The 25,856-nt window shown below is 34.4% G+C and overlaps 1 protein-coding gene and 1 long non-coding RNA gene across 3 annotated transcripts in view; one reads left to right on the top strand and one right to left on the bottom strand.

The window, feature by feature from the left end:
- LOC138701404 (interference hedgehog-like) overlaps positions 1-25,856 on the bottom strand; it is a 408,867-nt gene that overhangs the window by 42,628 nt on the left and 340,383 nt on the right. Inside the window, exon 3 of the mRNA XM_069828262.1 lies at positions 16,240-16,478. Within this exon, the coding sequence (XP_069684363.1) occupies positions 16,240-16,478 (239 nt within the window). The remainder of the gene's footprint in view (positions 1-16,239; positions 16,479-25,856) is intronic.
- LOC138701405 (uncharacterized) lies at positions 3,025-4,536 on the top strand. Of its 2 annotated transcripts, none has more exons than XR_011332545.1 (2): positions 3,025-3,113; positions 3,715-4,536. It is a non-coding gene; the product is annotated as an uncharacterized lncRNA (long non-coding RNA). The 2 variants fall into 2 exon arrangements; XR_011332544.1 differs by having other exon boundaries at positions 3,038-3,374.

Raw genomic sequence — 25,856 nt, 5'->3', positions numbered from 1 at the left:
GGGATTTTGGCAGCAAAAAAGGCTTTACATAAGTTGAATGCAAATTGAGATTTTCGACTCGATGTTCAATTACTGTAGGAAGCAAAGAAATCTTCTTCCCAGTAGCCTTGGAAAGTGCAATTTTGTGTTTGGTTGTACTGATACGTTGCGATATGAAATATTTAGCTAGCTATAACAACGTCGCAATGAAAACTGAAAGAAAAATAACCGTTAAAAATAACGTTATACCCGCACTCATTGTTACCTTGTCAAATAAACACAAGCGATAATTAAAACGCTTATGGCCGGTTTGTCCAAGTAATGTTTAATTTGGCTTAACAAATGTTAAATTAACAGCTGGTTTATTTTTAACGTTTTGTTAAGATTTTTTTCATTTTTCCAACATAATTTTGTTTAAAATAACCAACACTTAACTTTAACTGTCGTTAATATTATTCTAACTACTCAACAGCAGTTGGTAATGATTCTGCATATATAAGACAACTTCTTATTGGCTGATATTATTATTATTATTATTATTATTATTATTATTTAAATTCTGTACTGTAGAGTATGTCATGAAACATGTGTAAAATCGTAACCTGTTACAGTAGCCATGATTCATACAGTACAGAGAGTTGATAAATGAAAGTTGCATTGACTACTATTGAATAATAATAATTATTATAAGTATGGTTATATTTTATAATGCTAAATATGAATTTCTGTTTAGAAAAACTCAGCATTATTACGACCAGGTGACAATAATTACACTAATGTGTGTGTAGTCAACTGTACACAAAACCCCGAGGAGAATTCCGTATCATATAAAATTCTCTAATTCAGGTCCATGTATAAATTATATATAATTTAGTCCTAAAGAAGCAATTGCTGCTGAAACATTTTATTCTTTACTCACTGCGTATTTTGAAGCACTATTGGACATCGGCTATAGTTGAAGAACCAGTAACATAGAATCTAGAGTTAATAGTAGCTGGTGAATTGGAACAAGTGGCCTATTTCTGTTTATAGGATATTCAAATCTGACTTCAATTTCTTGCCACGTTGAGATCGCACATTTCCTCAATATTAAATGGATAATAGCTCAGCATCGAAATAAGTGTCAGTATGATAATCAGTTGACTTATAAAGATTATCTTCCCTATATTAATATTCCAAAATATTTTTGAAATTATATATTACCAGTCTTATGGCCGGTTTCACAAAGCTTCATTAAGGTTTTAATGATTCATTAATGTATTTACTGGTTCATTAAACCATTTTTATATCTCACCAAGCATCTTTAGCCTAACAAACCAGTAAAACTATCATTAAATTTAGTGATAGAAATTTCCGTCTTTAAATTTTTAATTATTCATTAGTTGCAATATAAAATGGCGGAACGTTTCGACGCAGAATTGTTATATCTGGAACTGCTCGAAAATTAAGAGTCAAATGGAGATAATGTTAACCATTTAAAAACCGATCATTTTGAAAATTTGAATGACATAAAAATTCACAAAAGATACTGCGTCACGAAGATCGTGGTACCGGTACTCAAAATTTTAGAAGAAACTGATTGTAGGTTAGAATATCATAAAAACGGCTGAGACAAAGCTGAAACTAGTCAACTAGGTAACATACAACTGAGTTTAATTTTAAGACATGAAAGTGATTATTATAACTACATACCGGTATACCTAAGAAATATTAGTAAATTAATACATAATGTGCATTCAAACATAACAAAACTTAATTGGTATATTAACTTTCATTTATTAGAATTATATTATAGCTAGCGATAAGATATGTTTGCACTGGCTTTAAAACAGAAGCGAAAGAGCTGGATTCTTGGAATTTATAATCGTTTTCTTTCCGATGGAAATTTAATTTTCCAGCAGGATAATCACCCCGCGCACTCCGCCATATACGTTCAAAGACGGTTCACGGAAAAGCATGAAAAAGAGGAGGATTGACAAATATCGAGACATCCCACCTCAAAATCCAGATCAGTTCTGGGATCAAGTTCTGGCTACCTGGGAAGATTTCGCTAAGGACCAGAACTATTTCCGCGATCTGGTGGACTCAATGCCCCGAAAATGCCAGGCAGCAATAGACGCCGGTGGCATGTGGACAATGTATTAGATCCACATGTGTATTTCTTTTATTTTTCTTTAATTTGTTTGTTTATCTTTGTTTTATTTCGGGAAGAAAATTGATCTCCCAAGAGTTTTTTAAATTCTCCTAGTGGATCCAGAGTTGCGAAATAATTCGTTCCACTACGCAAAATTAAAAAAAAAAAAAAAAATGAAAGGTAACATGCATAAAAATTAGTTACGTTGATAAAAAAAAAAAGAGGTTACCACCGAGATTCGAACACGGGTCCCTGGGATGCCAAGCCAACTCGCTACTGTCTGCGCCATCAGAGAGTATTGACGTAACTAGCGCGACGAGGCACATATAGGAGCTCAGCTTGAAGTCTACGGAGACACCGCACATATAAACGTACTCGTGTAAATATTTTAATGTTCAGTACTAGTTAATGTTTCATTTGGACTGATTTACTGAAGCTTGGTGAAACCAGCCCTTACTCTAAACATTCCTCAAAGAGAAACATAACATGTTATTTTCACAACTTTTGTCTGAACAGCTGTGGTGTTATCCGCCATGTTTAACTGTTTGTTAAATGAGTTAACGGCCTGAAATCCTACATTTAAAGTTAACAAACGGTTAAGAAGCTGTTCAGCCAAACTGGTGTTGAACAAATGGAAAAACTGTATTTAACAAACTGTTGAAGGTTTAACAGTCGTTAAGTGTTCTAACCGTTGCTTACGAGATTACACAAGCTGGCGCATAGCACGATCGAGAGTAGGTCTCTGTGAGTCATGACAATTTCTGCCGCTAGGTTCGCCTCCCTGCCCTATGAAATGATGAAGAGTACCATTACAAAGCATTGTGCATCATGAAAATAGTTCGATTAATTGTGCATTACTCATTGAGTACGAATATTACAAATATGCCAAGCATATTACAGTGTTATTTGGAGTTTGTTCAGCTAAGTTATATTCGAAAATTGTCTGTGTTTTGCTATGTGAAGAACTCTGTACCAACAGGTCGTATCTTTATAGGTTAAGGTAAATGTCAAAGTTCTCTCATATAACAAGCAATGCTATGTTAAAAGTGGCGAATTGCATTTTCCGACTCTCGAATGATGTGACCCGAAATGTAAAATAATTTCATGCATTGTTTCACTTACCAAGCATTACTGATATAGGCCTAATGAAAATGTGAACGACGTGATGTAAACATTGAAGATAATGTTGTTACTGTTTTCCCTTTCTCTTTTAGAAAATACCGACAAAAGTAATGAATTATCTTCATGCTGTACTTATTAGGTAATTAATGTGTATTTGTCTGTATTTTAGACCTGTGTATTGTTACGTAATTATCAGTGAATTAGATTAGAGAACTTAACAAGGTTAGTATGAGATTAGGTAATGCACCTCAAACTGGTAACTAATAATGGCTGCTGCGAAATAGGCTGAGGTGGTTATCGTGTGAATCAAAATTATATCTAGAATATCTAGTTTTATTATATACGGATACGTAAAGTTTTTTTTTTTTTTTTGTTTTGTTTTAGCATGTGTTTGTAATTTTGTGAGGTTATGTCTAGCCTAATTTCTTTTTATTCTTGTATCATTACCAATACATTAATTTATTTTATATTCATTTCAGATGTTACGGAGGTGTTACATCTATGGTGGCAACTCTACTTACGTTAGGATATGAAGTAACAGTATATATTCAACTTCATCATTTGCTAAAAATTAAAGAAAACTATATGTCTTCGACTCATTCCATCGTCATTTCTTCTTATGTATGTGAACCACGTTCATTCTGAAAGTGCTACATCAAATGAACACTATAGACAACGTGATGGAACAATTTACAAGTTACTGTTAAAGTGCTCAACATTTTCAAGTGGTGCTATACCCATTGTTTCAAAATGTACATACATATTTTTACATTTCTATAAGAGGTGTCATAAATTATTTCAGCATATTTGTAAATTCTTCAAAATTAATTCTTCTAATTAATACCATAAAGTAATGAAATAATATAGCCTAGGCCTATATGTGATTTTATACTACTGGTATTGATGTTGATATTGGTAAATTAATCCAATTTCACAGTGTTGTCTTTTGTATTGCGGTTCATAACAATTATAACAGTATGTACATGGAAATGTTTTTAAAATAATAAATTCTAGCTCATGATTTTAAGTGGTCATTTCAATGGGAGGTTATATTGGAAAGATGATCACAAATGGATAATTTACTGCAAGATACAAGAACTGAATATAAGTGAGTGTTCCGTTGAAAGTGAAAGTGAAAATTTCGTTTTACAAGAGCTAAGTAGGCGTAATATTTATTTTAGAAATTATTTGAAAGCTACAGAATATGAAGAATAGACCTGTAACCATAGAAATCAACTGCGAATGGTGAGTGGCCAGGTTTCATTAATAATTGAAAGGAAGTAAAAATTATTTTCTTCTTATCATCCTGTTTTCAATATTTAAATTTAAGCACCTTTCTCTTCCTTGTTATTTCGTGAGATATTACTTCATACTATCACATAAGCTAAATTTTTTCTGTACAGATAATAAAAATTACATACATAAGTAGGCTACTTGAATACTGACGATACAAACTTCATATACATACCTCATCAGGTATATTCAAGAAGACATCTAATGTACTGTAACCAGCACATGATTAAAATACTGATCAGATGTCCAACAGTTTCTTACTGCACTCTTCACTTCAAAAGTTTGGCACATAGTTAATGAAAATCTTGATCAGGAAATCATTCATAAAAAAGTTAAATGTACACGTTTAAAACTATCCTATAAGATAGGGCATCCTCATTGTAACTTTTAAGTTTTAGAAATGTACGCTTATAACTGTATCACAATCTGAAATAATCATAATATTTATAACATGAGGGTCCTTGTAGATAGTCAGTTCCAGTGTTCTATATGTAATTAAGAAATGGCCCAGTTTATTGCACTTTCAGCACCTTTCTATTTAGGGGCTTCTGATTAAGTTTCCTAATCACTTCGTATTTACTGGAAATATCTTTGGCAATATTGTCCAGTAGTGCTTCACAAGTTTTCCCAAAAGAAAGAGGGACATTTCCTCATCTTTACATGTGTCGCACTTCAGTTCTTGCGAAAATCTTGGGTTCAGAAAAGAATACTACAGCGTTTACTATTACTATGCTCAATAGATTAATCAGTAGGCCTATAGAAATGTTTTCACCACTGCAAGAAAAAATCGCGTAATAATTATACTTCTCAATTATTGTGACGTTCGTACTTTTTTTAAAAGAGAGGGAAAAGTTACGCCTTCTTGCAAATGCTTAATTATGAATTCAAGGAAATTAAAGATAATGCAGTACCTTAATTAGTTGGAATATCTTATTTAATAACAATATTAATAATATTAGGTGAAAAGGGTAGGCTATAGTGCGTATATGTAAGATGTCAAGTTAATTTATTTCCGGAAATGTTTGGTGTATGAACTGAAGTACAGAGCAGACAGTCCCTCAGTTTATATGTAATATGTTTTAATATCAAGAATGACAGCCTTTTATCGTAATATAATTGAGGAGTAGAAGTTTGCAAATTACGTCTATTGTCCATAAAATATTGTACGAAGCATTTAATAAGCAATGGTGAGTCCTTTAAATGTCCCAAATGTCAATGTCTTTTAAGTGTTCTGCTATAAATATATAGGGCAGAACAGCGCTCCGAGCGGCGGAATTGGCATTACGAGGGAACCACTTCAGACTCGTTTTTCAAGCTCTATGCGCCAGCTTGTGTAATCTCGTAAGCAACGGTTCTAACAATACTTGGACAAACCGGCCCTTACTGTTATACATTTTTGCACGGCAGCACTCATTGTCGCAAAGAGAATATGAACTGACTGAAAGACAATAATATACATTCGGTGAAGTCACTTTCATTGTAGCGGTTATGGAAAATAAAATAAATTATACCTATAGGCAAATTTTAATAGTATATTAATAAATAATAGTTAAATGATCAAATAAAGGCAAAAAAGCATTTATTTTGTAAATTAGGCATTTACATTAAAAATAGGCAGAAACTGTGACGTTTCAATCACAAAGGTATAATTCGTACAGATTTACTTTCAAAATGAAGATAAATTTAACACATTTAAAAAGCATTCTGCCAAAGTTCCGGTCTCTGGTAATGATATACGAGTCCTTCAGAGCTAAAATGGAACAAGTCACAAATTTTCATAAATAATTGAGTTTAATTCATTTTTTTGATTACCTATCTGAAGTTGGATCTTTTCCGAGCAGTAATGGACCAAGTTTTAATTCCAAGCATTCATCGGTAGATGACACCAGTCACTTTTGGCTTAGATTATGTTCACGATATTCTGAGCCATAGTGGATCAAGTCACCAAATCGTTGCATCAATTAACATCACAATTGTTTATATTTTATAAATCTAGAATTTGAGAATTGAGCAATAAAATTATTGCTAGTCAAATTAGATAATCCACTAGAGCAAGTTAACTCCTATTATCTCAAAACTACGTCTTATGGACTTGATCCTTTAGCTCTGAACGCCTTATATATTAATTACTTATGACCAGGGAAAGGATTTATATGTAAATACATATTTACTTATAAAGCTAATATAATTTATATTTTGCATTATCTTTATGTTTCACAATGTGTAGGGTTGAAAAATCCTACTTTTATTTTCCATATTTTTCCATATTTTAGAGTTTAGTACATATTTTCGTTAATTTCCATATATTTTCCATATTTCATATAAAACAGTCCATATTATATTAGGTTTAACAATAAAACAAAACAAAATTCCATTAACTTTTAAAAATACATTTCAACAATAGAGATTTAAACACATGTTCAGTAATCCCTTTAACATCAGAGTTATTTGAAAATTAGCAGTCCTATCAACAATGGGAAAGTAAGTTACAAAACTGTATTAATTTAATTTAAAATTTTTAACAGACTTCAGTTGTGCAGCTCAACAGTTAAATGCCAGTCAGAGTACACATAGGTTCAGTTTTGTAAATCATACTATAAAGACGGTAAATATGCCAAAAGTACGTCATTCAGTCAATTTAAAATCAAAACTAACAAGTTACATTTCAGAATTTAAAGAAGATGGTTTATCAACTGACAATAAAATATTATTTTGTAATTTGTGTCAGTGTGCAGTATCATCTACACAAAAGTTCCTGGTGCAACAACACATTACAACTAGTAAACATCAGGCCAACAAACAACTAAATTCCAAGCAGAGACAATTGTTTTTAACACAACCAACAACATCGAATGTAAGATCTGAGTTTAACATCGACCTGTGCCGTTCTCTCATCTCTGCTGATATTCCTCTCTACAAACTAAAGAACAAGGTCTTCAGGGAATTCCTTGAAAAATATACTCAACATACAATCCCGGATGAGTCAACACTTAGGAAGACGTATGCTCCATCCATCTACGATGAGACAATACAGAAGATAAGAGATGAAATTAAAGATAGTTCAATTTGGGTTTCCATTGATGAGACTCCCGACAAAGAAGGTAGACTTGTTGGTAATGTAGTTATCGGTTTGTTAAGTGAACAATATTCTGAACGAATTCTTTTACATTGTGATGTTCTAGAAAAGTGCAATAACAAAACTATAGTTAAACTGTTCAACGAAGCTATGGGTATCCTGTGGCCAAAGGGTATTATGTACGATAATGTGTTATTCTTTATTAGCGATGCTGCCCCTTATATGGTCAAAGCTGGACAAGCATTATCTGTTGTATATCCTAAATTGACTCATTTTACTTGTGTGGCGCATGCATTTCATCGTGTGGCAGAAGTGGTCAGAGACAATTTCCCTAAAGTAGATTTGTTGATTTCATCAGTGAAAAAAGTATTTCTCAAAGCTCCCAGTAGAGTTAACGTGTTGAAAGAAATGTACCCTGAAATTCCATTGCCACCAAAGCCAATTTTAACTAGATGGGGTACATGGCTAGAAGCAGTTGAATATTATGCCGAACATATAGACTCTATTAACAATGTTCTCCTTGCATTGGACTCTGAAGATGCAGTCTCAATTGATACTGCGAAAACAGTTACCTGTGACATAAGTGTGAAGAATGACTTAGCTCACATTCAGCATACATTTTCATGCATCATAAAAACGCTCAAAAGTCTCCAAAATAGGCACCTTTCACTATCTGAAAGTTTTGAAATTATAAATAGTACTGTGGAACAACTGAATCGTGGTAGAGGTAAAGTTGCAGATGCAGTAAGAGCTAAGGTGGACACTGTACTTTCAAAAAACCCTGGATATGAAGAATTACAAAAGGTTGTTGCTGTGATGAGTGGTGAATCAACAGTGAAGATTAACTTGGACTTATCCCCAGCAGACATTGTGAAATTGAATTATGTACCAGTTACTTCTTGTGACGTCGAACGCTCTTTTAGTCAGTATAAATCTATCCTCAGAGACAATAGAAGAAGATTCACTTTTCAGCACTTGAAAGAAATGTTTGTAACCTATTGTTATGGTAACAGACAATAAAAATTGTGTTTTGTTGAAACTACATTGGAAGATAAGGTACGTCCATTATATTTTTTGTTTAGTTTGATTAAAATGTACCAATATTTAACGTACATAGTCATTTTTTTATAATTTTAAGTCCATATTTAATTCCATATTTTGGTAAAAATCCATATTTAATTCCATATTTTGGTAAAAATAACTACATATATATTTACATATTTCATATATTTTTAGTCCATATAAATCCGTTCCTTGCTTATGACATATCAGTATCTCTGTTACGCAAATGCTGTGATGATAAGATTTGCTGGTTTCAGATTCTGTTGGCTACTGGTAATACTATCAATATAAATTTAGAATCAACTAGGTAATAGTTTAATAATGTGTAAATTTGTATTAAAAGACAACTGAAATATAAGTCATCATCATCATCATCATCATCATCATCATCAGTAGACGTTTCCACTCAGTTGTGGGTCATCTCAGAACATAGTTTCCTCCACAAAGTCCTGTCCTGTCACATTTCCTCCCTGGAATTCTTTCCCAATCATGGCCTCTCTCTTTTAAATCTATGTGTACTTGATCTAACCATCTAATCCGGAGTCTTCCTAATGTTCTTACACCTTTGACTTTCATTCCCAATCCCTTTCTTGGTATTCTTCTTTCATTCATCCTTTCCAAATGACCAAACCATTTTAACCTCATTTTCACTCTTGTATCTTTTAATTTTTGAACTCCTAATGTCTGTTTAATAACTTCATTTCCGATTTTGTCCCTTCTTGTTTACTTTTCTAGGCTTCTTAGAAATTTCACTTCTTCTGCCTGGATTCTACTTATGTCCTTCTTAGTCATGGTCTAGGTCTCAGCACCGTACATAGCTATAGGCATGTAATAACTTTCATACATCACAATTCAAAAGAGGAGTATAAAGTAAAAGAGGAAATTAAAACAAACTAGAGAGTTGTATATAGATGACATGAAACAATAAGAAAATGGAAGACTAATACATTCAGAAATTAGGATAAAAAATAACACAAATAATAATTATACAGTATGTATGTATGTATGTATGTATGTATGTATGTATGTATGTAGACGTGGACAAATTATTAGACTAAATTAATTATATGTGCAACAAAGCTGTATTTATCGGCAGAAATAACGAACAAAAATGTATTTTGCACAGAAATAATGAACAGATAATTGAGTCTGGAGGTTACTAATATTTTGTGAACATTCCCTTATTCTTTATTAACACACTGATTTTGTCAGGGATGCTGGAAACCAAAGTTTCACTTTCTTTAAATATCAGCATCATTTAGCCAGATATCAGACAGTGCTTAAGTAAGTCCATATTTTGTTGCAAGCCTCTTTTTGTTCACTTTCTTCTTCAGTATCGATCATAGATTTTCAATTTCGTTCATGTCCGGTCTTCTTGCAGGCCATGGGAGAACAGACTGTTGAATATCTTCTGCAGTATATAATTAAAACACCAGTAGTACCAACACAGCCAGACAAAATATACTTAACCATTGGAAAAATATACCAGAAGATGTAAACAATCATATTTACAACAATAGAGATTCTGTGAATTATACTGATAGTTGATATGACGAATTATATTATGTTTCTAAGAAAAATGTTTTAATCCAATAATTTGCGCGCGCGCACACAGAGAGAGAGAGAGTGAGTGAATTATATAGAACTGACACATTTCTTTCTTTAATTATTCCGTTGGAAATTCATTCAATGACCCAATTTTAGCACCAAATTAAGCAGAATGTGCTGAAGTTTCGATTTCTTGTCACTATATGCGCAGATGTTTATGTTTTATTCCTATTGTTGGCAGCACTGACCCAATTTTAGCACCAAATTAAGCAGAATGTTCTGGAGTTTCGATTCCTTGTCACTAGATGCGCAGATGTTTATGTTTTATTCCTATTGCTGGCAGCACTAGATGCGCAGATGTTTATGTTTTATTCCTATTGTTGGCAGCTGTTTTCGACATTTTGTGTCAACGTGAAAATGCAGTACACATTAAATCAACGACTCTTCCTTGTGAAGCAATACTGGAATACGAATTCAATTACAGCTACTCAAAGGGCATACCAGACAGAATTTGGTGTTCGCAATCCTCCCAAAAGAAACACAATACTGGAACTGGTAAACAAATTGGAAACAACTGGATCTCTGGTGAGTGAAAAGGGCAAGCATCGTTCATCTAGGCTTCCCACGGTTGTTGTTGACGTAAGAGCACGACTGGAGCAGTCACCCAAAAAATCATTAAGACGTTTGTCGCAGGAGACAGGGTACACCTACTCAATGTGTCAGAGAGCTGCGAAAAGTGCAGGCCTAAAGCCAAGTTTCTTTGACGACCGAATAATTTCCAGGAACCTGTGGCCACCGAGATCTCCGGATTTGACAACGCCGGACTTCTTTCTATGGGGTTACTTAAAAGACAGGGTTTACGCCACACGTCCCCAGACATTGGAGGATGTGAAGCACAACATCACACAGGAGATTCAAGCTATTGCCAACAGAGTCCTCCAACGAGTGGCCAGTAACATGGAACGACGTGTTGAGTTGTGCCTTATGCAGGATGGAGGACATTTTCAACATTTACTATAGAGGTAAATAATCTCCCAAAATTCCTCTATATTTTAGGTATAATAAGTTGTCGCTAGCACAATTCGTTTTGAAACAATTAATGAAAGAAATGTGTCAGTTCTATATAAATCACTCTGTATATATATATATATATATATATATATATATATATATATATATATGCATACATACAATTTATTGTAGACCATAACAGTCCTTCTAGGACTATCACCTGTTAGGAGGAGGAGGAAGAAGAAGAAAAAGATAATGATGATGATGATGATGATGATGATGATGATGATGATGATGATGAGGACGACGACGATATATATACACATTCACTCAAGCATCCTCATCTAGTTTGTAGTAACGCGCCAAAGCTGTAGTTCCTTTTGTCACTTATTTCAGCATTAAACATCGTGCATCATGAGAAACAAACTAAAACCGCGAAAGTTACCATCAAGCACAGTATTTGTTCACCGAAAACTCCACTTGACCATGCCGGAATTCGAACTCAGGTTACCACTGTGGAAAACTGACGTTCTAGCCATTCAGTTAATAAGACAAATATAAACACAGTGCTCTTTGCTGGTGCCCAGATCATAATACAAAAGCACAAGATGAGTAACAAGAATTAGTATTCCATTTGAATAAAATTTGTACAGAACACAACATGAAAACATCGTTACAAAAACTAAACCTGTGAGAACAAAAACAGAAATTCAGTATCTATGATGAGATATTTCCTAGCATAAAATCAAGGTATAAATAAATTTCAACCAATATATGAAACTATACAAAATATATTAAGGAAGAAAACAAGGAAAAACAGTCAGATAAAATTTTATAGAAGTATGAAATAAGTAGCCTGCTGTCAAAAAATCTGAACGTTAGAATTTATAAAACAGTTATATTACCGGCTGTTCTGTATGGTTGTGAAACTTGGACTCTCACTTTGAGAGAGGAACAGAGATTAAGGGCCTTTGAGAATAAGGTGCTTAGGAAAATATTTGGGGCTAAGAGGGATGAAGTTACAGAAGAATGGAGAAAGTTACACAACGCAGAACTGCACGCTTTGTATTCACCTGACATAATTAGGAACATTAAATCCAGACGTTTGAGATGAGCAGGGTATGTAGCACGTATGGGCAAATCCAGAAATGCACATAGAATGTTAGTTGGGAGGCCGGAGGGAAAAAGACCTTTGGGGAGGTCGAGATGTAGATGGGAGGATAATATTAAAATGGATTTGAGGGAGGTGGGATATGATGATAGAGACTGAATTAATCCTGCTCAGGACAGGGACTGATGGCGAGCTTATGTGAGGACGGCAATGAACCTGCGGGTTCCTTAAAAACCACTTGTAAGTAAGTATGGAGGCACCAATTCTACTTTGTGAATCAGAAACCTGAACACTGCAATATCCAAGCAGTTGAAATTAAATTTCTAAGGTCATTGAAATGATGCTCTAAACTAGATAAAATTGTTAAAATGAAAATAAGGAAAGAATTACTGTATTTCATCTATATTTCATAGTTAATAAAATCAAGGAGAATAAAGAGGACTGAAAAGAACATGCAATAAGAATGAATATAGAAACCTTGAGATCACGCCGCCTAAGGGGGGAATGCCTTAGGCTGTGTAGCCATCTGGCCCCGGCATACATGAAGATTACCGAAAGAAATTCTAACATATAACCCTAAAAGAAACCGGAGTATTGATAGATCACACAAAAGATGGACTTCTGAGATCGGAACAGGACATTAAATTTCCTAAACTGGGATAATAAAGTTAAAGTAAGTTTTATGTGTAAAAGAATAAATAAGAGAGGAGAAAGACAGTCTGTCAGCTTTCCCAATAATGGGACTGCCTCATTGGACAAAGCATAACAAACACGCAGAGTGAAAACAAAAACAGACCACAAAAGAGAAATGTAGAGAACGAACAAAAAAAGGGAAATTAAGTACAGATAATGGCATACACATAACAGGCCTAAACATAGTAAACAAACAGATTAGACATTCAAACAAAAGTTCTTCCTTCTTAGGAAACAAAGTACAGGTGGTATTTTAAAATGGCAAGTGATCCTCTGATAGCAGTAAGGGAAACATCACGAATGAAGTCGTTGTTCAGCTGGAACTTCTTGCAGAAACTGACAAAGAGGCGAGGTATTGTGCCCCTAGCGCCAAGTAAATAAATAAACTATTTCATAAACAACTCGATCAATGATACATCAATACACATATAATAAATAGATCCAAGCTTTCTTTCTGGCCGTTCTGGCACCATTTTGTTGTATTTTTAATCATGGACCGAGAAATGTGTTAATAATTATGTTTTTAACGTAACTTCACTTTGAAGTCCCGTTTAGGCCTTGAAAGTCTTAAAACTGGACGAAAAGAGTGTTAAAACGACAAAATTCCCATGCACTGAACAGTAATCATCTCTCTGTCCACTATAATATACCTATTCTACACAGAATTCCACCACCTTTTTCTCCAGAAGAAAACCACTGGATCTACTGTTCGCGCAACTTATCTGGGCAGCTAAAAGAGCGGGGAAGCGGGGTGTAGTGACGTTGCTTGTAGCGGTAGCGTGGTAGGAGAAGGAAGGAGAGGGGCAGCGAGAGAGCACTAGGGAACCCAAGTGCCTAGATAAGTTGCGCGGACAATAAGTATATGTCTTCTTTTTCCTTTCATTTATTAAGCCTAATGGCATGTTGCAGTTACATTCTACCATTATAGAAGGTGAGTAAAAAGTATGGAACACACTTGTATCTTTCCTATTTTTAATTTTATGATTAAAATATATATGGAAACGTGTTTTCTAAAACTACCAGTGTTTTTTTATAAAGAGTGTGCCAAGGATTCTGCTTCTTTTCAGTGACACCAAATACCTGTTCTTATTTATTCATTTTTTGGATTTTTCATGTCTCGAAACACAAACTCATTTTTAAACATCTATAAATTATCATTTTGTAAATATATATAATCCCAATATATGTGTAGGCATACACAACAAAGAGAAATGCTTCAGTACATAAATTTATCACTATGCAGAATAAAGGGGTATGCGTTAAATAATCATAGACAAATGCTAATCAAAAACAAATTAATAACAGTGGTTCTTGAAAGGCTTCCAAGATCTTCTGATCTCAACCTATTACCGTACATTTCTTTCTTGAGGGTGTTTGAAGTGGGGGTCTAACAATTGATCACGAAGTCTGGAAGAATTAAAACGAAGAATTAGGGTTAAGATACCGGTCAACAGATCAACTGAATAGTATTGCAGAAAACATTAAACAATTTCCACGACAGATTTATGTATTGTTTGTTTGCCAGTGAATGGGATCATTTTGAACACCTGTGAACTGATATGAAAGTGCGACACAATTATAGCATTATTAAATTTGATTAATGATTTTTCTTATTTTAAATTCTATGCCTTGTATTAATTTTGTAGTTAAATTTCAATTAGGCTATGCATATCTATTTTCTAAGCCATCAATGTAATTTTTTCTAATAACGTTTTTCTGCATTTTCTTCATTATGAGATCTGAAGAATCGAAAAAAAGAAAAATAAGCATGTGGCGCCATTTAATAAAATTGACTCCTCGATACAGCCTTTATAAATGAAAAATACAGTTTTTGAAAACATATTCAAAATATACCTTTTCCATCCCGTCCCCCTATGCTTGTGTGTATAAATAGGAAAGCTACAAGCAATGTTCCAAACTATTTCCTTAGCTGTAGTTGTGATGATGGATTAGTAATTGCATAGATTGTGGCAGTGAATGTAGTGGTAATTGTAGTAATAGTGGTGGTCGGAATGTCGATGATGGTGGTAGTGGTGGTTATAATGAATTTAGTGGTCATGATGACAATGGTGGTGATGTCGAAAGTAGTGGTGGATGTAGTAGCACAGTCTACTATATACAGTCACGAAGCTTGAGTTTTGAGGGTGCTAGAAACAATACACTGTGACGGTACTATTTTGCATTGCCTGTAATGAGGTGATAGTAGCGATCCTAGTGGTGAGCAACTATCTAATGTTTGCATATTTACTACGTATTGAGCTTCGCGACTGTATATACTAGACTGTGGTAGTAGCATTAAAGGTGATAACCACAGTTTTGGTGGTTGTTATAGTTATTGTAGTATGGTTGTACTGACGATGGTAATTATGTTATGAAATGTAGATCATATTGATAATGCATTTTTTTTTTAGTAATGGCGGGTACTTGGACTGTTTGCCATTCACCCATATGAAGCCAGTTGTGTAGACTAATTTACCGACAAAGTTGTTGCCCAGGGTACGCTATAGGAGGTTGGTCTACGCTACACTCGTGATGAGATGGAATAATCGAGATTTGTTGAGATGCCACAGGGAAACCGGAGCTCCCGAAGAAAATCCATGTGTTACCTGCACCATGGGCTTGCCAACACAAGATATAAATCACAGGTTCACTGAGGATCGAACCCGAGTCCACTGGATTATAATCCAGATCTGTGGCCGCTAAACCACCATGGTGGCTGTGATGATGATGATGATGATGGATTATTATTATTATTATTATTATTATTATTATTATTATTATTATTATTATTATTATTATTATAAGCATGAGAAGAAGGGAAAAAGAAGTTTCGAAACTAGTACTATCACAGTCTAGTATATACAGTCACGAAGGTCAATACGTACTAAATATGCATCCATAAATAGTTGCTAACCACTAGGATCGCTAATATCGCCTCATTACAGACAATGCGAAATAATACCGGCACAGTCTATTGTTCCTAGCACTCACAACTCAAGTGTAAATACCAGACTGTGGTAATATCACACAATAAAAATATGCATTAAAGAAAAGAACGGTTACAAATTAAGCACAACTACGACGAGAATATAACGCTGTCACACTATTTGCAATACAGAGTTTCTCAACTTGTAGCATGAAAACTTCAGATGTCTTGAGTTCTCATAATTGCATGAAGCTCTTTAGGGCATTTTGATGGGCCAGCCTTACCTGATAGTCCCCTGCCTGCTGCTCGTTATCCACCCTCACCACAAGGTGGGTGATTTTCGCGCTGTGGTTTCCGTAGCCCTGGGAATTGGACTCATTGCCGTGGTTGTGCGTCATGAAGCGTCCATTGTGCCTCCACCTCACTTGCTCAGCAGGGACGTTGAGCGAGCACTCGAACAAAACCTCATCGCCTAGTGGAGCTACGATCGGCTCGGGACTCCGCACAAACCACAAGCCCACTTCTACAAACCAGATAACAAGTAATTATACCTTCTACCTATGTAATTGTAAATTAATTAATTATTTTACCGAACTCTTGTGAAATGGATATTCTCTTTGTACGTAATGCTGACTTCGTTTATTTTCCTTCATCCGCTGACTGAAAAAATCCTGATCAAAGAGATCAATATTAAAAGAAAAAACACAAAATTTGTCTTTTTGAGAACTCTCTGTCGACACTTTCTTAGAGGCGGCACCTTTGACGTTTACAACTCACTTCTAAATCCTAAACAGTTCGTGATCATATTGTGATCTGCTTGCGTAGAAATTTTAAAAGGATGGAATGACATGATCAACTTCAGTTCAGAGCATAGTTCCGAAGCGTTCAGTAGGGGTTTATAATCAGTGATTTTGAAGTTACTAAGATTCTGTATTAAAAATAAAAGTTGCATGCAGGGAGACCTTTGCATAGCAAGTATGACGAATTTGATTTTATTCCCACAAAACTTGAAAATAAACACTGCGCAAAATATACGTAAATTTTGTGGCTCGATAACTAAAAATATAACAACACGGTGCCTTCAAGCACATATGTAGAAGAGTACAGAGTACATAACTTATTAATTCACTTTCATGAAAATAATTATTACGCCGCGTAGAAAATTGTGTAAAATATTATGTACAGTATAGCGTCTCGTTTAGACACAGTGAAAACGTAAACAAAGTGCAGTAACATGTGGGGAGAGGGTAGGCCGTACGATAAACACGAGGGATGCACAGGGTTTCAGTTACAACATTTATAACGGAGCATTAATTGAAATTATATTTTCCAAAAACACACAAAACAAAAGAACAAAAATTGCATAACATTATACACATTTTAACAAACAAGCAATAAAATTATAACGTTGAAATAATTCAATATAACAATTCAAATTTTGCTACTTGTATGATGTTGCTTTCAAGCAGCATTTTTACTGTCATGAATTTCATTCTCTATATGACTAACATAATATCACCGTCTTCTGTGGCCGAATTAACAAAACTACAATATACTGATCTGAAGTGACAACACTATTTCCTAAACGTAATTACCCCTTCTCAAAGTTCAATTAATTCAGATACAGTTCAGACCAATATACTGTAGTTTTGTTAATTCGGCCACAGAAGACGGTGATATGTTAGTCATACAGGGAATGAAATTGATGACCGTAAAAAATGCTGCTTGAAAGCAACATCATGTAAGTAGCAAAAGTTGATTTGTTATATTGAATTATTTCAACGTTACAATTGCTTGTTTGTTAAAATGTGTATATGATAACGTTATGCAATTTGTGTGTTTTTGGAAAATATAATTTCAATTAATGCATCCCTCGTGTTTATCGTACGGCTCGTCCTCTCCCACACGTTACCCGCACTTTGTTTACGTTTTCACTGTGCCTAAACGAGACGCTCTACTGTATCCTGTAATTTACGCGGCCATCCCTGATGGCAAGACATGGTGAGCTGACAAGCAAACATTCTGATGGGAGCAGACAAAAAAGTTATTTTTTTTTCTTTCACCATGTTAATAATGTCAAAAGACGTGCTTACACAAATTTTGGCCACTTGACTGCAATTACGAGGGACGTAAAAAAATAAGTTCGCCAGGGGCCAATAACAGAAAGAAACACAATTTCATTGGAAAAATTTATTGGAACAGGGATAGCAATTGTTGAGCTAGGTATTTTTCAACATATTCCTCACCGAAATTGAGACATTTGTCATATCATGGGATCGACAAAGAGGTGCTGTCAAAAGCTGGTCCCGATCCTAGGCGCTGACTTCTACGACAAAAATTGATCCTATGGTATGACAAATGTCTCAATTCCAGCCGGGGATATGTTGACAAATAACGCAAAAATTGATGTATCTGTTTTAATAAATCTTTCCGTGCAATTGTGTTTTTTTTTCTATAAACGGCCCCAAGGAAAATCACTTTCTGGACGGCCTCGGAATGCGGTCGAGTGGCCAAAATTCGTATAAGCATTTTTTGACATTATTAACATGGTGAAAGGAAAAAAAAATAATAACTTTTTTATCTGCCCCCATCAGAATGTTTGCTTGTGAGATATCTGTAATTTCTTAAAAAAAAAAAAAAAATCTTACACGACTACAATGAAAATAATCTTGCACTAAATTTATTTTTATCTTTTTGTTGCCTAATAGGACTTCTCTCGTCTTATATAGACTAATAATGGAAACAATGAATAATCCTCTGATCAATCTTAAGATAACTTTACTTTGTATGTCAAACTGTGTACTTTCCAATAGCAAGCCATTACTACTCTACCATAGCGACTGATTCATGATCATGCACAACTGTAATAAAATATCACACGTATTGTATAATATGTCTCTCAACTCCTTTAATAAACAATGCATAGATTTATCTTCCAATAAAGTACTACAGTTCTTCCTTTCTCTTCAAACAACTCTAAGTTAGAGAGATACAATCAACAGAGAGAAAGCAGTAGGCAGTATACTATGAGACTTACATCGCTCTCCCCCTCAAGAATCAATTGGCTTGATGCCATTAAAAACCTGTCACCTTCAAGATGTAATAAAAAATACATTCAAGTCCTCAGATACAACCATTAAAGGATCCAAAGAGCTGTACATCAAATGCAAGGTTAAAGTGGACCCACTAGTAAATATTTCTTCTTAACATTTATGAGCAATGGTGCGCTATCTGGTGTTGACTGTGGAATACTTATAAGATGAGATAGGTATGACAATGTTGGCCGTGCATTTCATAATGATCGCAGAGGTTACAATAAACACCCTTTCTAATTCCAAGGGATAGACAAAACTATTCTTATGTCCAAGAGGCGAGAAGATGGGTGTACTTTATCATGTATTCTATAATTGTTTTTTTTTTTAAGAAAATAAACAATGCATACAAAATATATGTAATACGTTTGTTACAAATTAAGTTTACTGAGACTTAAAAGACACATTTAATAAAGTGTGTCTCAAAACTAAGTAAAGTATCTCAAAAAGAAGTCAATTTAGACTAGCAAAAAGAATTATATTTAACCTTTTAAATCCTTTTTATTATACAGGGACATCATTTTATTTTTACTTCAATTTTTATTGTACCTGAGTTTTTGAATGTATTTCACTCCCACCCCTTCTACTAATGAAGTTCAACCGTCCTGCACACAGATCCAAGACCGCATGTACAGTCATAGTAGCCTTACGGTCATTGTAAACAGTACGTTCCTAAAATATGTTCGCGTTTTCCAGTGACGAAAGAGCTTTCAATATTGAATCATTTTCGCACAGGTACTGTCATCCATTTGCCTACGTCGTACCCCGGTTTCCCCCACCTGCTTTTATTCGCCAGCTAGTGGCTGGGCTGTCGTCTTAGCTCTTTTGTGATAACATTAATTTCTGTTAAGAATTGGACGTCTACGTTATATTATACAACTGTTTAAAACAACTTAAATAAAAGGGCTTTGTTAAGTAATTACCTGTCACGTGATTCCCTCCCTTTCTACGACCCTACGACATAACCACTTGGACGGACAGTAGATAGTATGTCGGAGTAATTTTATCTTTTCGGATCGGGCAGAAGTGAAGATTGAATTTACAGTACGTAAGGTACTCTTTTATAGAGTAGTACAGAATTATTTCAACACGAGTTACTAGTTATGAAGTACGAAACTGGTAATTGGGATTAGGTACAATAGTCTATAGTGCGATAATATGCACATTAGAACGGAAGCCTGTATCGAAATGAACGGCTACCATTTTCAAAAATGTGTTTAAATATCCCCATATTATGATTATTTTTCAATTTAACTTCATTCTCTATATTGTACGCTAATGTGCTGTAGACAGTATAATATACACTGCATAATGAATACGTCCACATGGACAGCTCAGTTCATGAGTAAAAACACTCATTGTTAATACTATACTGTATTTTGATTAAAGAAAAACCTAATAAAATGATCAAAATCAAAAGCGCGATATTTCCTAGTTTACGTAAATATATTAACTACTTTTCTTCCCTCCTATACCTAGTAAAGTGATTTGTTTGTATATTACGCCAGTATCATCGAACTCCAGTGTGGAAGGGGGTAGGAAACGGCGTTGATCCAAAGGTATAGCCAGGTTAATATTAAAAAAGTTAGTAAAAATAAAATTATGTCCCTGTACAAATATATAATTCAAACTTCCGAGGTATACAATTTTATCCTATTAATCAAATTATATTCTGATTAATAACAAATATTGTAATCCTATTAACGGCTGATATCTCCAACCCAAAATTAAAAATAAAGTTGGAATTAATCTAACCTCAAAAAATAAATAAAATGAAGTCTCCCAAAAAACAATTACAACAAACAAAAATTAGGTAAATTTAGTCACTTAAATAGAAGTAAATTGTTTGTTTGACTTTTGGGTGCTGTTCGGATATAAAATTTCTAACGTTGGTACTGCATTTATCCACCCTATATGATTAAATTTAATGATGAATAAGCTAACGTTTTCCGAATAAATTTTGTTAAGTTCTCCAAGTGCATTTCACCATTGTTGGTTCTGAATTTTATATTTATTTATTTGTACAATGGTGGCTGGTTCAGTTTGTCGCTTGGGTAGCTACCTGGATAATTGGATGGCTGGATGGCTTAGTGGTTGGTTAGTTGGTTGGTAGGTTCGAGAAGTAATTATGTAGTATATCAGAAAGAAATACAGTCAACTCCGGATATAGTGAACTTCTGTGGACTTGCATATTTCGCTCACTATATCCGAGGTTCACTAAATCCGAAGTGTCTCTTTCTAACCTTAAATGACAGAAAGGAATCAAATTGTGAACAAGAAAATAAAATATTTCATTTTTATGGAATGGATTACACTGTATAGGCCTGATGTTACATTTGATTTACTTAAACTATGCTGTCGACCCACGTCCGCTTTCCATTGTCTTTCTCACAGTTACACCAGCGAATAGGGATTATAAAGAATGGACACTGAGCGAATTTTCCTGTGTTTTGTTTCTCTGTGCGCCAGCGTATAGTTCCACTTTCAAGCGCTAGAGGTTAGTGTCATCGAGTATAGGCTAAGATAATAATTGAGAATAGAGTTGAGACATGGGATCCAAACATCGCCTACCTTATTGCATAATCCAGTAACGCTTTGCTTCAAATAAATTCAAGTTAACAGCTTTTCCTTATTTCTCAGTGACAAACTAGTTGTAATAATAATATTTTATATTTCAGATATCATAAATTATATTATAAAATAATATAATACATTATAAAATTAAGTATCGAATTCGTTTACTATTTGTACGGGGACATCATTTTATTTTTACTAACATTTTTAATATTAACCTGGCTATATCTTTGGATTAAGGTCTAGAACCGGAAACACTGCTTGCTCCCTCTTCCAAGACTGGAGTTCGATGATACTGGCGTAAAATACAAATCACTTCACTATGTATAGGAGGGAAGAAAAGTAGTTCATCCATTTATGTAAACCAGGAAATATCGCAATTTTGAGTTTGATCATTTTCATTAGGTTTTTGTTTAATCAAAATATAGTACTGTATTAACACTTAGTGTTTTTACTCACGAATTGAGCTATCCATTCGGACGTATTCATTATGCATTGTATATTGTACTGTTACAGCACATCAGCGTACAATATAGAGAATGAAGTTAATTAAAAATAATCATAATATGGATATTTCAACACATTTTTGAAAATGGTGGCCGTTCATTTCGATACACGCTTAAGTTCTTTTGTGCATATTATCGCACTATAGACTATTGTACCTAATTCCAATTACCAGTTTCGTCCTTCGTACGAGTAACTCATGTTGAAATAATTCTGTACCTACTCTATAAAAGAGTACCTTACGTACTGTAAATTTAATCATCACTTCTACCCAATCCGAAAAGATAAAATTACTCAGAAATGCTGTCTACTGTCCGTTCAAGTGGTTTTGTCGCAAGGTCGTAGAAAAGGGGGAAATCACGTGACAGTTAATTACTTAATGAGGCCCTTTTATTTAAGTTATTTTAAACAGTTGTATAATATTACGTATACGTCCAATTCCTAACAGAAATAAATGTTTTCAGAAAAGAGCTAAGACAGCCCAGCTACCAGACTTTACAGAGGGACGAACAGAAGCAGGTGGGAGAAACCGGGATGCGACGTAGACAAACGGACGACAGTACCTGTGCGAAAATATGATTCAATATTGAAAGCTCTTTCGTCACTGGAAAACGCGAACATATTTCTGGAACGTACTATACTCACTAACTCAGTACTGTATATGCGGTCTTGGTTCTGTGTGGAGAACGATTGGAAGTTTACTAGTAGAGGAGGTGGGAGTGAAGTACATTCAAAAACTCAGGTACAATAAATATTGAAGTAAAAATAAAATGCTGTCCCTGTATATAATATAATATAGGTATATGGTTTTGCTTCTCGTAAGAGTTTTGTTTTTCCATTTGCAGTGCTATCAAATCATTACATATTTTAATTGTTGTTGGGTTCAATGTCTCAACTCTCAACTCTAGAGTCTAGACATTACAGTTAATGACGGATTTATTATTTTATGGATCCAATTTATTTTATTTGAGTACATAATGTGCCTAGATATATTAATTATATGTGTTATATTTCTGCTGTGTCGACTGCTAGCTGGTGTGATGTCAACGCCAACTCTAGGGAGAAAGCAGAATCTCACGCTTTAGCTGGCTTGAAGGTCATTGAAATCAGTTCGGCTACATCAAAGGTACCAACGCGAAGTGTCCATTCTTTATGATCCCTATTCGCTGGTTACACGTCTGATCTCATAACTACAATAGACTGTTTAGCTTTGAATGGTTCTCATTTTGAGCATTTGTTGTAAAGTTGGTTAGTAATAGTGTTTTGTTTAGTTTTATGGCCGATTCAACATGATTTTACATACGTATTTGTCTCAAGTCCACGAAACAGGTTTAATAAATAGTTGAAAGATATGAAATGGGGTGAACGGGTAAAATTTCTACACATTCATACGTACGATTTAATGAAGATTTGGAATATGTAAATTTTAATATAGAGTGCTATTTAAAAAAAATGTTTACTGTCACACTCTATATGGCTGAATAACTATTTTTTTCTAACACTGGTATTACATTGTATGGCTTATCTCCAACAACTTTTGTACAAAACTTTTTGTAAAATTAAAATTTAAAAGGGTATGAGTAATATTCCATACTTTTTTAACACTCTGTATAAGCTACTACATAGGCGGAGTTATGGGGGGGGGGGGAGCATGGTGGGGGGGCACTGCCCTCCCAAACTTGTCTGATTTTTTTTTTTACATTAGAAAATATTGAATTCAAACGATCGTTTTTGCTTTTGTTTATGATTAAGTTTCTGTTCTTAAATTGATGAATTAATGTTTTCAGATCATGTGTCTGGACTATAATATTTATTTTAAATTTCTGTATGTATAAGAATTTCTATACCTCATTTGAGGAATGGAAGCACTGTAATGTTTCTTTTGTAACAGCCTGTACAAGTCTACAGGTGTTCAGGCCGCCACTTGGAGAAATATGAATAACATACTGCACAACATTGCAGAAAAAAGAAAAGTGATCCCGGTATAATGTGTAAACTTAAAGACGAAATTAAATAAAATAATTCGAGTTTGCATTTCATAATTATGATATCTTCAGGAAGGTAAACTTCATATAAAAAAGTTTCTGTTAGCACTGTTACGTAGTTTTATTGATGTATGCATGTGTTTCTGTACGAGAGAGAAAAAGAGGGAGATTGTTTTAAGTTATGCCCTATTATAATTTGTAGTAAACCTACAGTTCAAGCATTATACAACTCGGTCCGAAACATCGCGAATGTGGATGTAACACTGTAAGAAACATTCCCTCGAAAATACCTTTATTAAATAATTATATTTCGATATATTGTACCACGGTCAAGCTATAACCGGGGGAAGGAGATAAATGATGTTCCCCCATAATCTCGTTATATGGGGATTCTATAGTTTTGCTTTGCTCCCCCCCCCCCCCAAGGAAACCATTCTCTCCGTCTATGGGCTACTACTAAGTTATATTATAACTAGAGCCTGGATGTTTAGACATTTATTTTGGTTAAAATAGGCAGGCATATAGGCGCTAAAAATAGTAAAAATAGGCAGTGAAATAGGCATTTATTATTCATGGAAACAGACAAAAAATAGACAAATACCGGTACCGTCGCGCGGGGTGACTTTGTGCCAGGAGGGTGACTTTGTGCCATTCGCGCATTTCATAAAAAAAACGTAAAGTAGTAGTCTTTAAAACAGTCACAAGGTCTTACAGAGTACTAAATGTAAGGAAGTAAACTTTAAAACCTTGTCACGGTCTTAAAGAATACTTCCATACGTTTTTCGCGAATGGCACAAAGTCACCCCTCGCGACGGTACTTAATAAATTATCCCATATGGTACTCACTTTCCTTCGTTACATGTCACAACAAGATGCTTTTTTAAGTTGTCAACTGTCATAGTGAGCCGCCTATCAGAGAGGACATTTTTCATGGTGCAAAAAGATCTTTTTGCTTCTACTGAAGTGATTGGAGCAAACTTAAAACAACTTATTTCAGAAGGACTGTGTCTACTTTCTTTCAGAGATCGGGAAAAACCGACTGTGTATGGTCTCAAAAAGAGGGGTGTGAGAAGGGATTAGAGACTTCAAAGTACGCGTGACTTGTGCGTGCAAGCGACAACAGTAACGGGACCTGGAGACTTGCTTTTAATACTTCCCTCATCCCCTTTCTTTCGCTGGTAAACCCCGAAGTGACCTGAGCACTAAGGGTTATACTGTTCAAACATCTTTGTTAAGTGACATAAAAGATGGAATCGATAGAGGAGAAAAGTTTACAATTTCTTGGAAACATATGTATTGCTGGAGAATAAGATTCTCAGCAAATATTTGTGCGAGGTGAATATATATTTTTAATTTCTACAACCGTTCTTTTTTGTTTTTTGATATAATTTATATGCGGTTTATTTTAACTGCATTAAAAAACAGAAAACGTACAATAACGACGTAAAGGGCTAAAAAAAAAAAGTATTTAATCTTAAAACAGGCAACGGGAGCTAAAAAAGGCAAAATAAAAATTGGGCATATCGTCCCCAAATGTGTAGAAACGTGTTTATCTCTAATAGGTCTTTCATACATACACTCAGTTTAAAAAAGGCTTTTTGCCTAACATCCGGGCTCTAATTATAACAAACAAAAATTTTCAGTGTGGCAAGTAGTAGCTTCCAAGTATAGGTGATGAGTTAATATTTATGTTAAGGTAATAAATGGAACAGAATGCTAGCTGCAGATTGATATATATATATATAT

The sequence above is a fragment of the Periplaneta americana genome, chromosome 6, assembly GCF_040183065.1.
Source record: "Periplaneta americana isolate PAMFEO1 chromosome 6, P.americana_PAMFEO1_priV1, whole genome shotgun sequence".
NCBI lineage: Eukaryota > Metazoa > Arthropoda > Insecta > Blattodea > Blattidae > Periplaneta > Periplaneta americana.
This window is presented reverse-complemented; position numbering and strand designations above follow the sequence as displayed.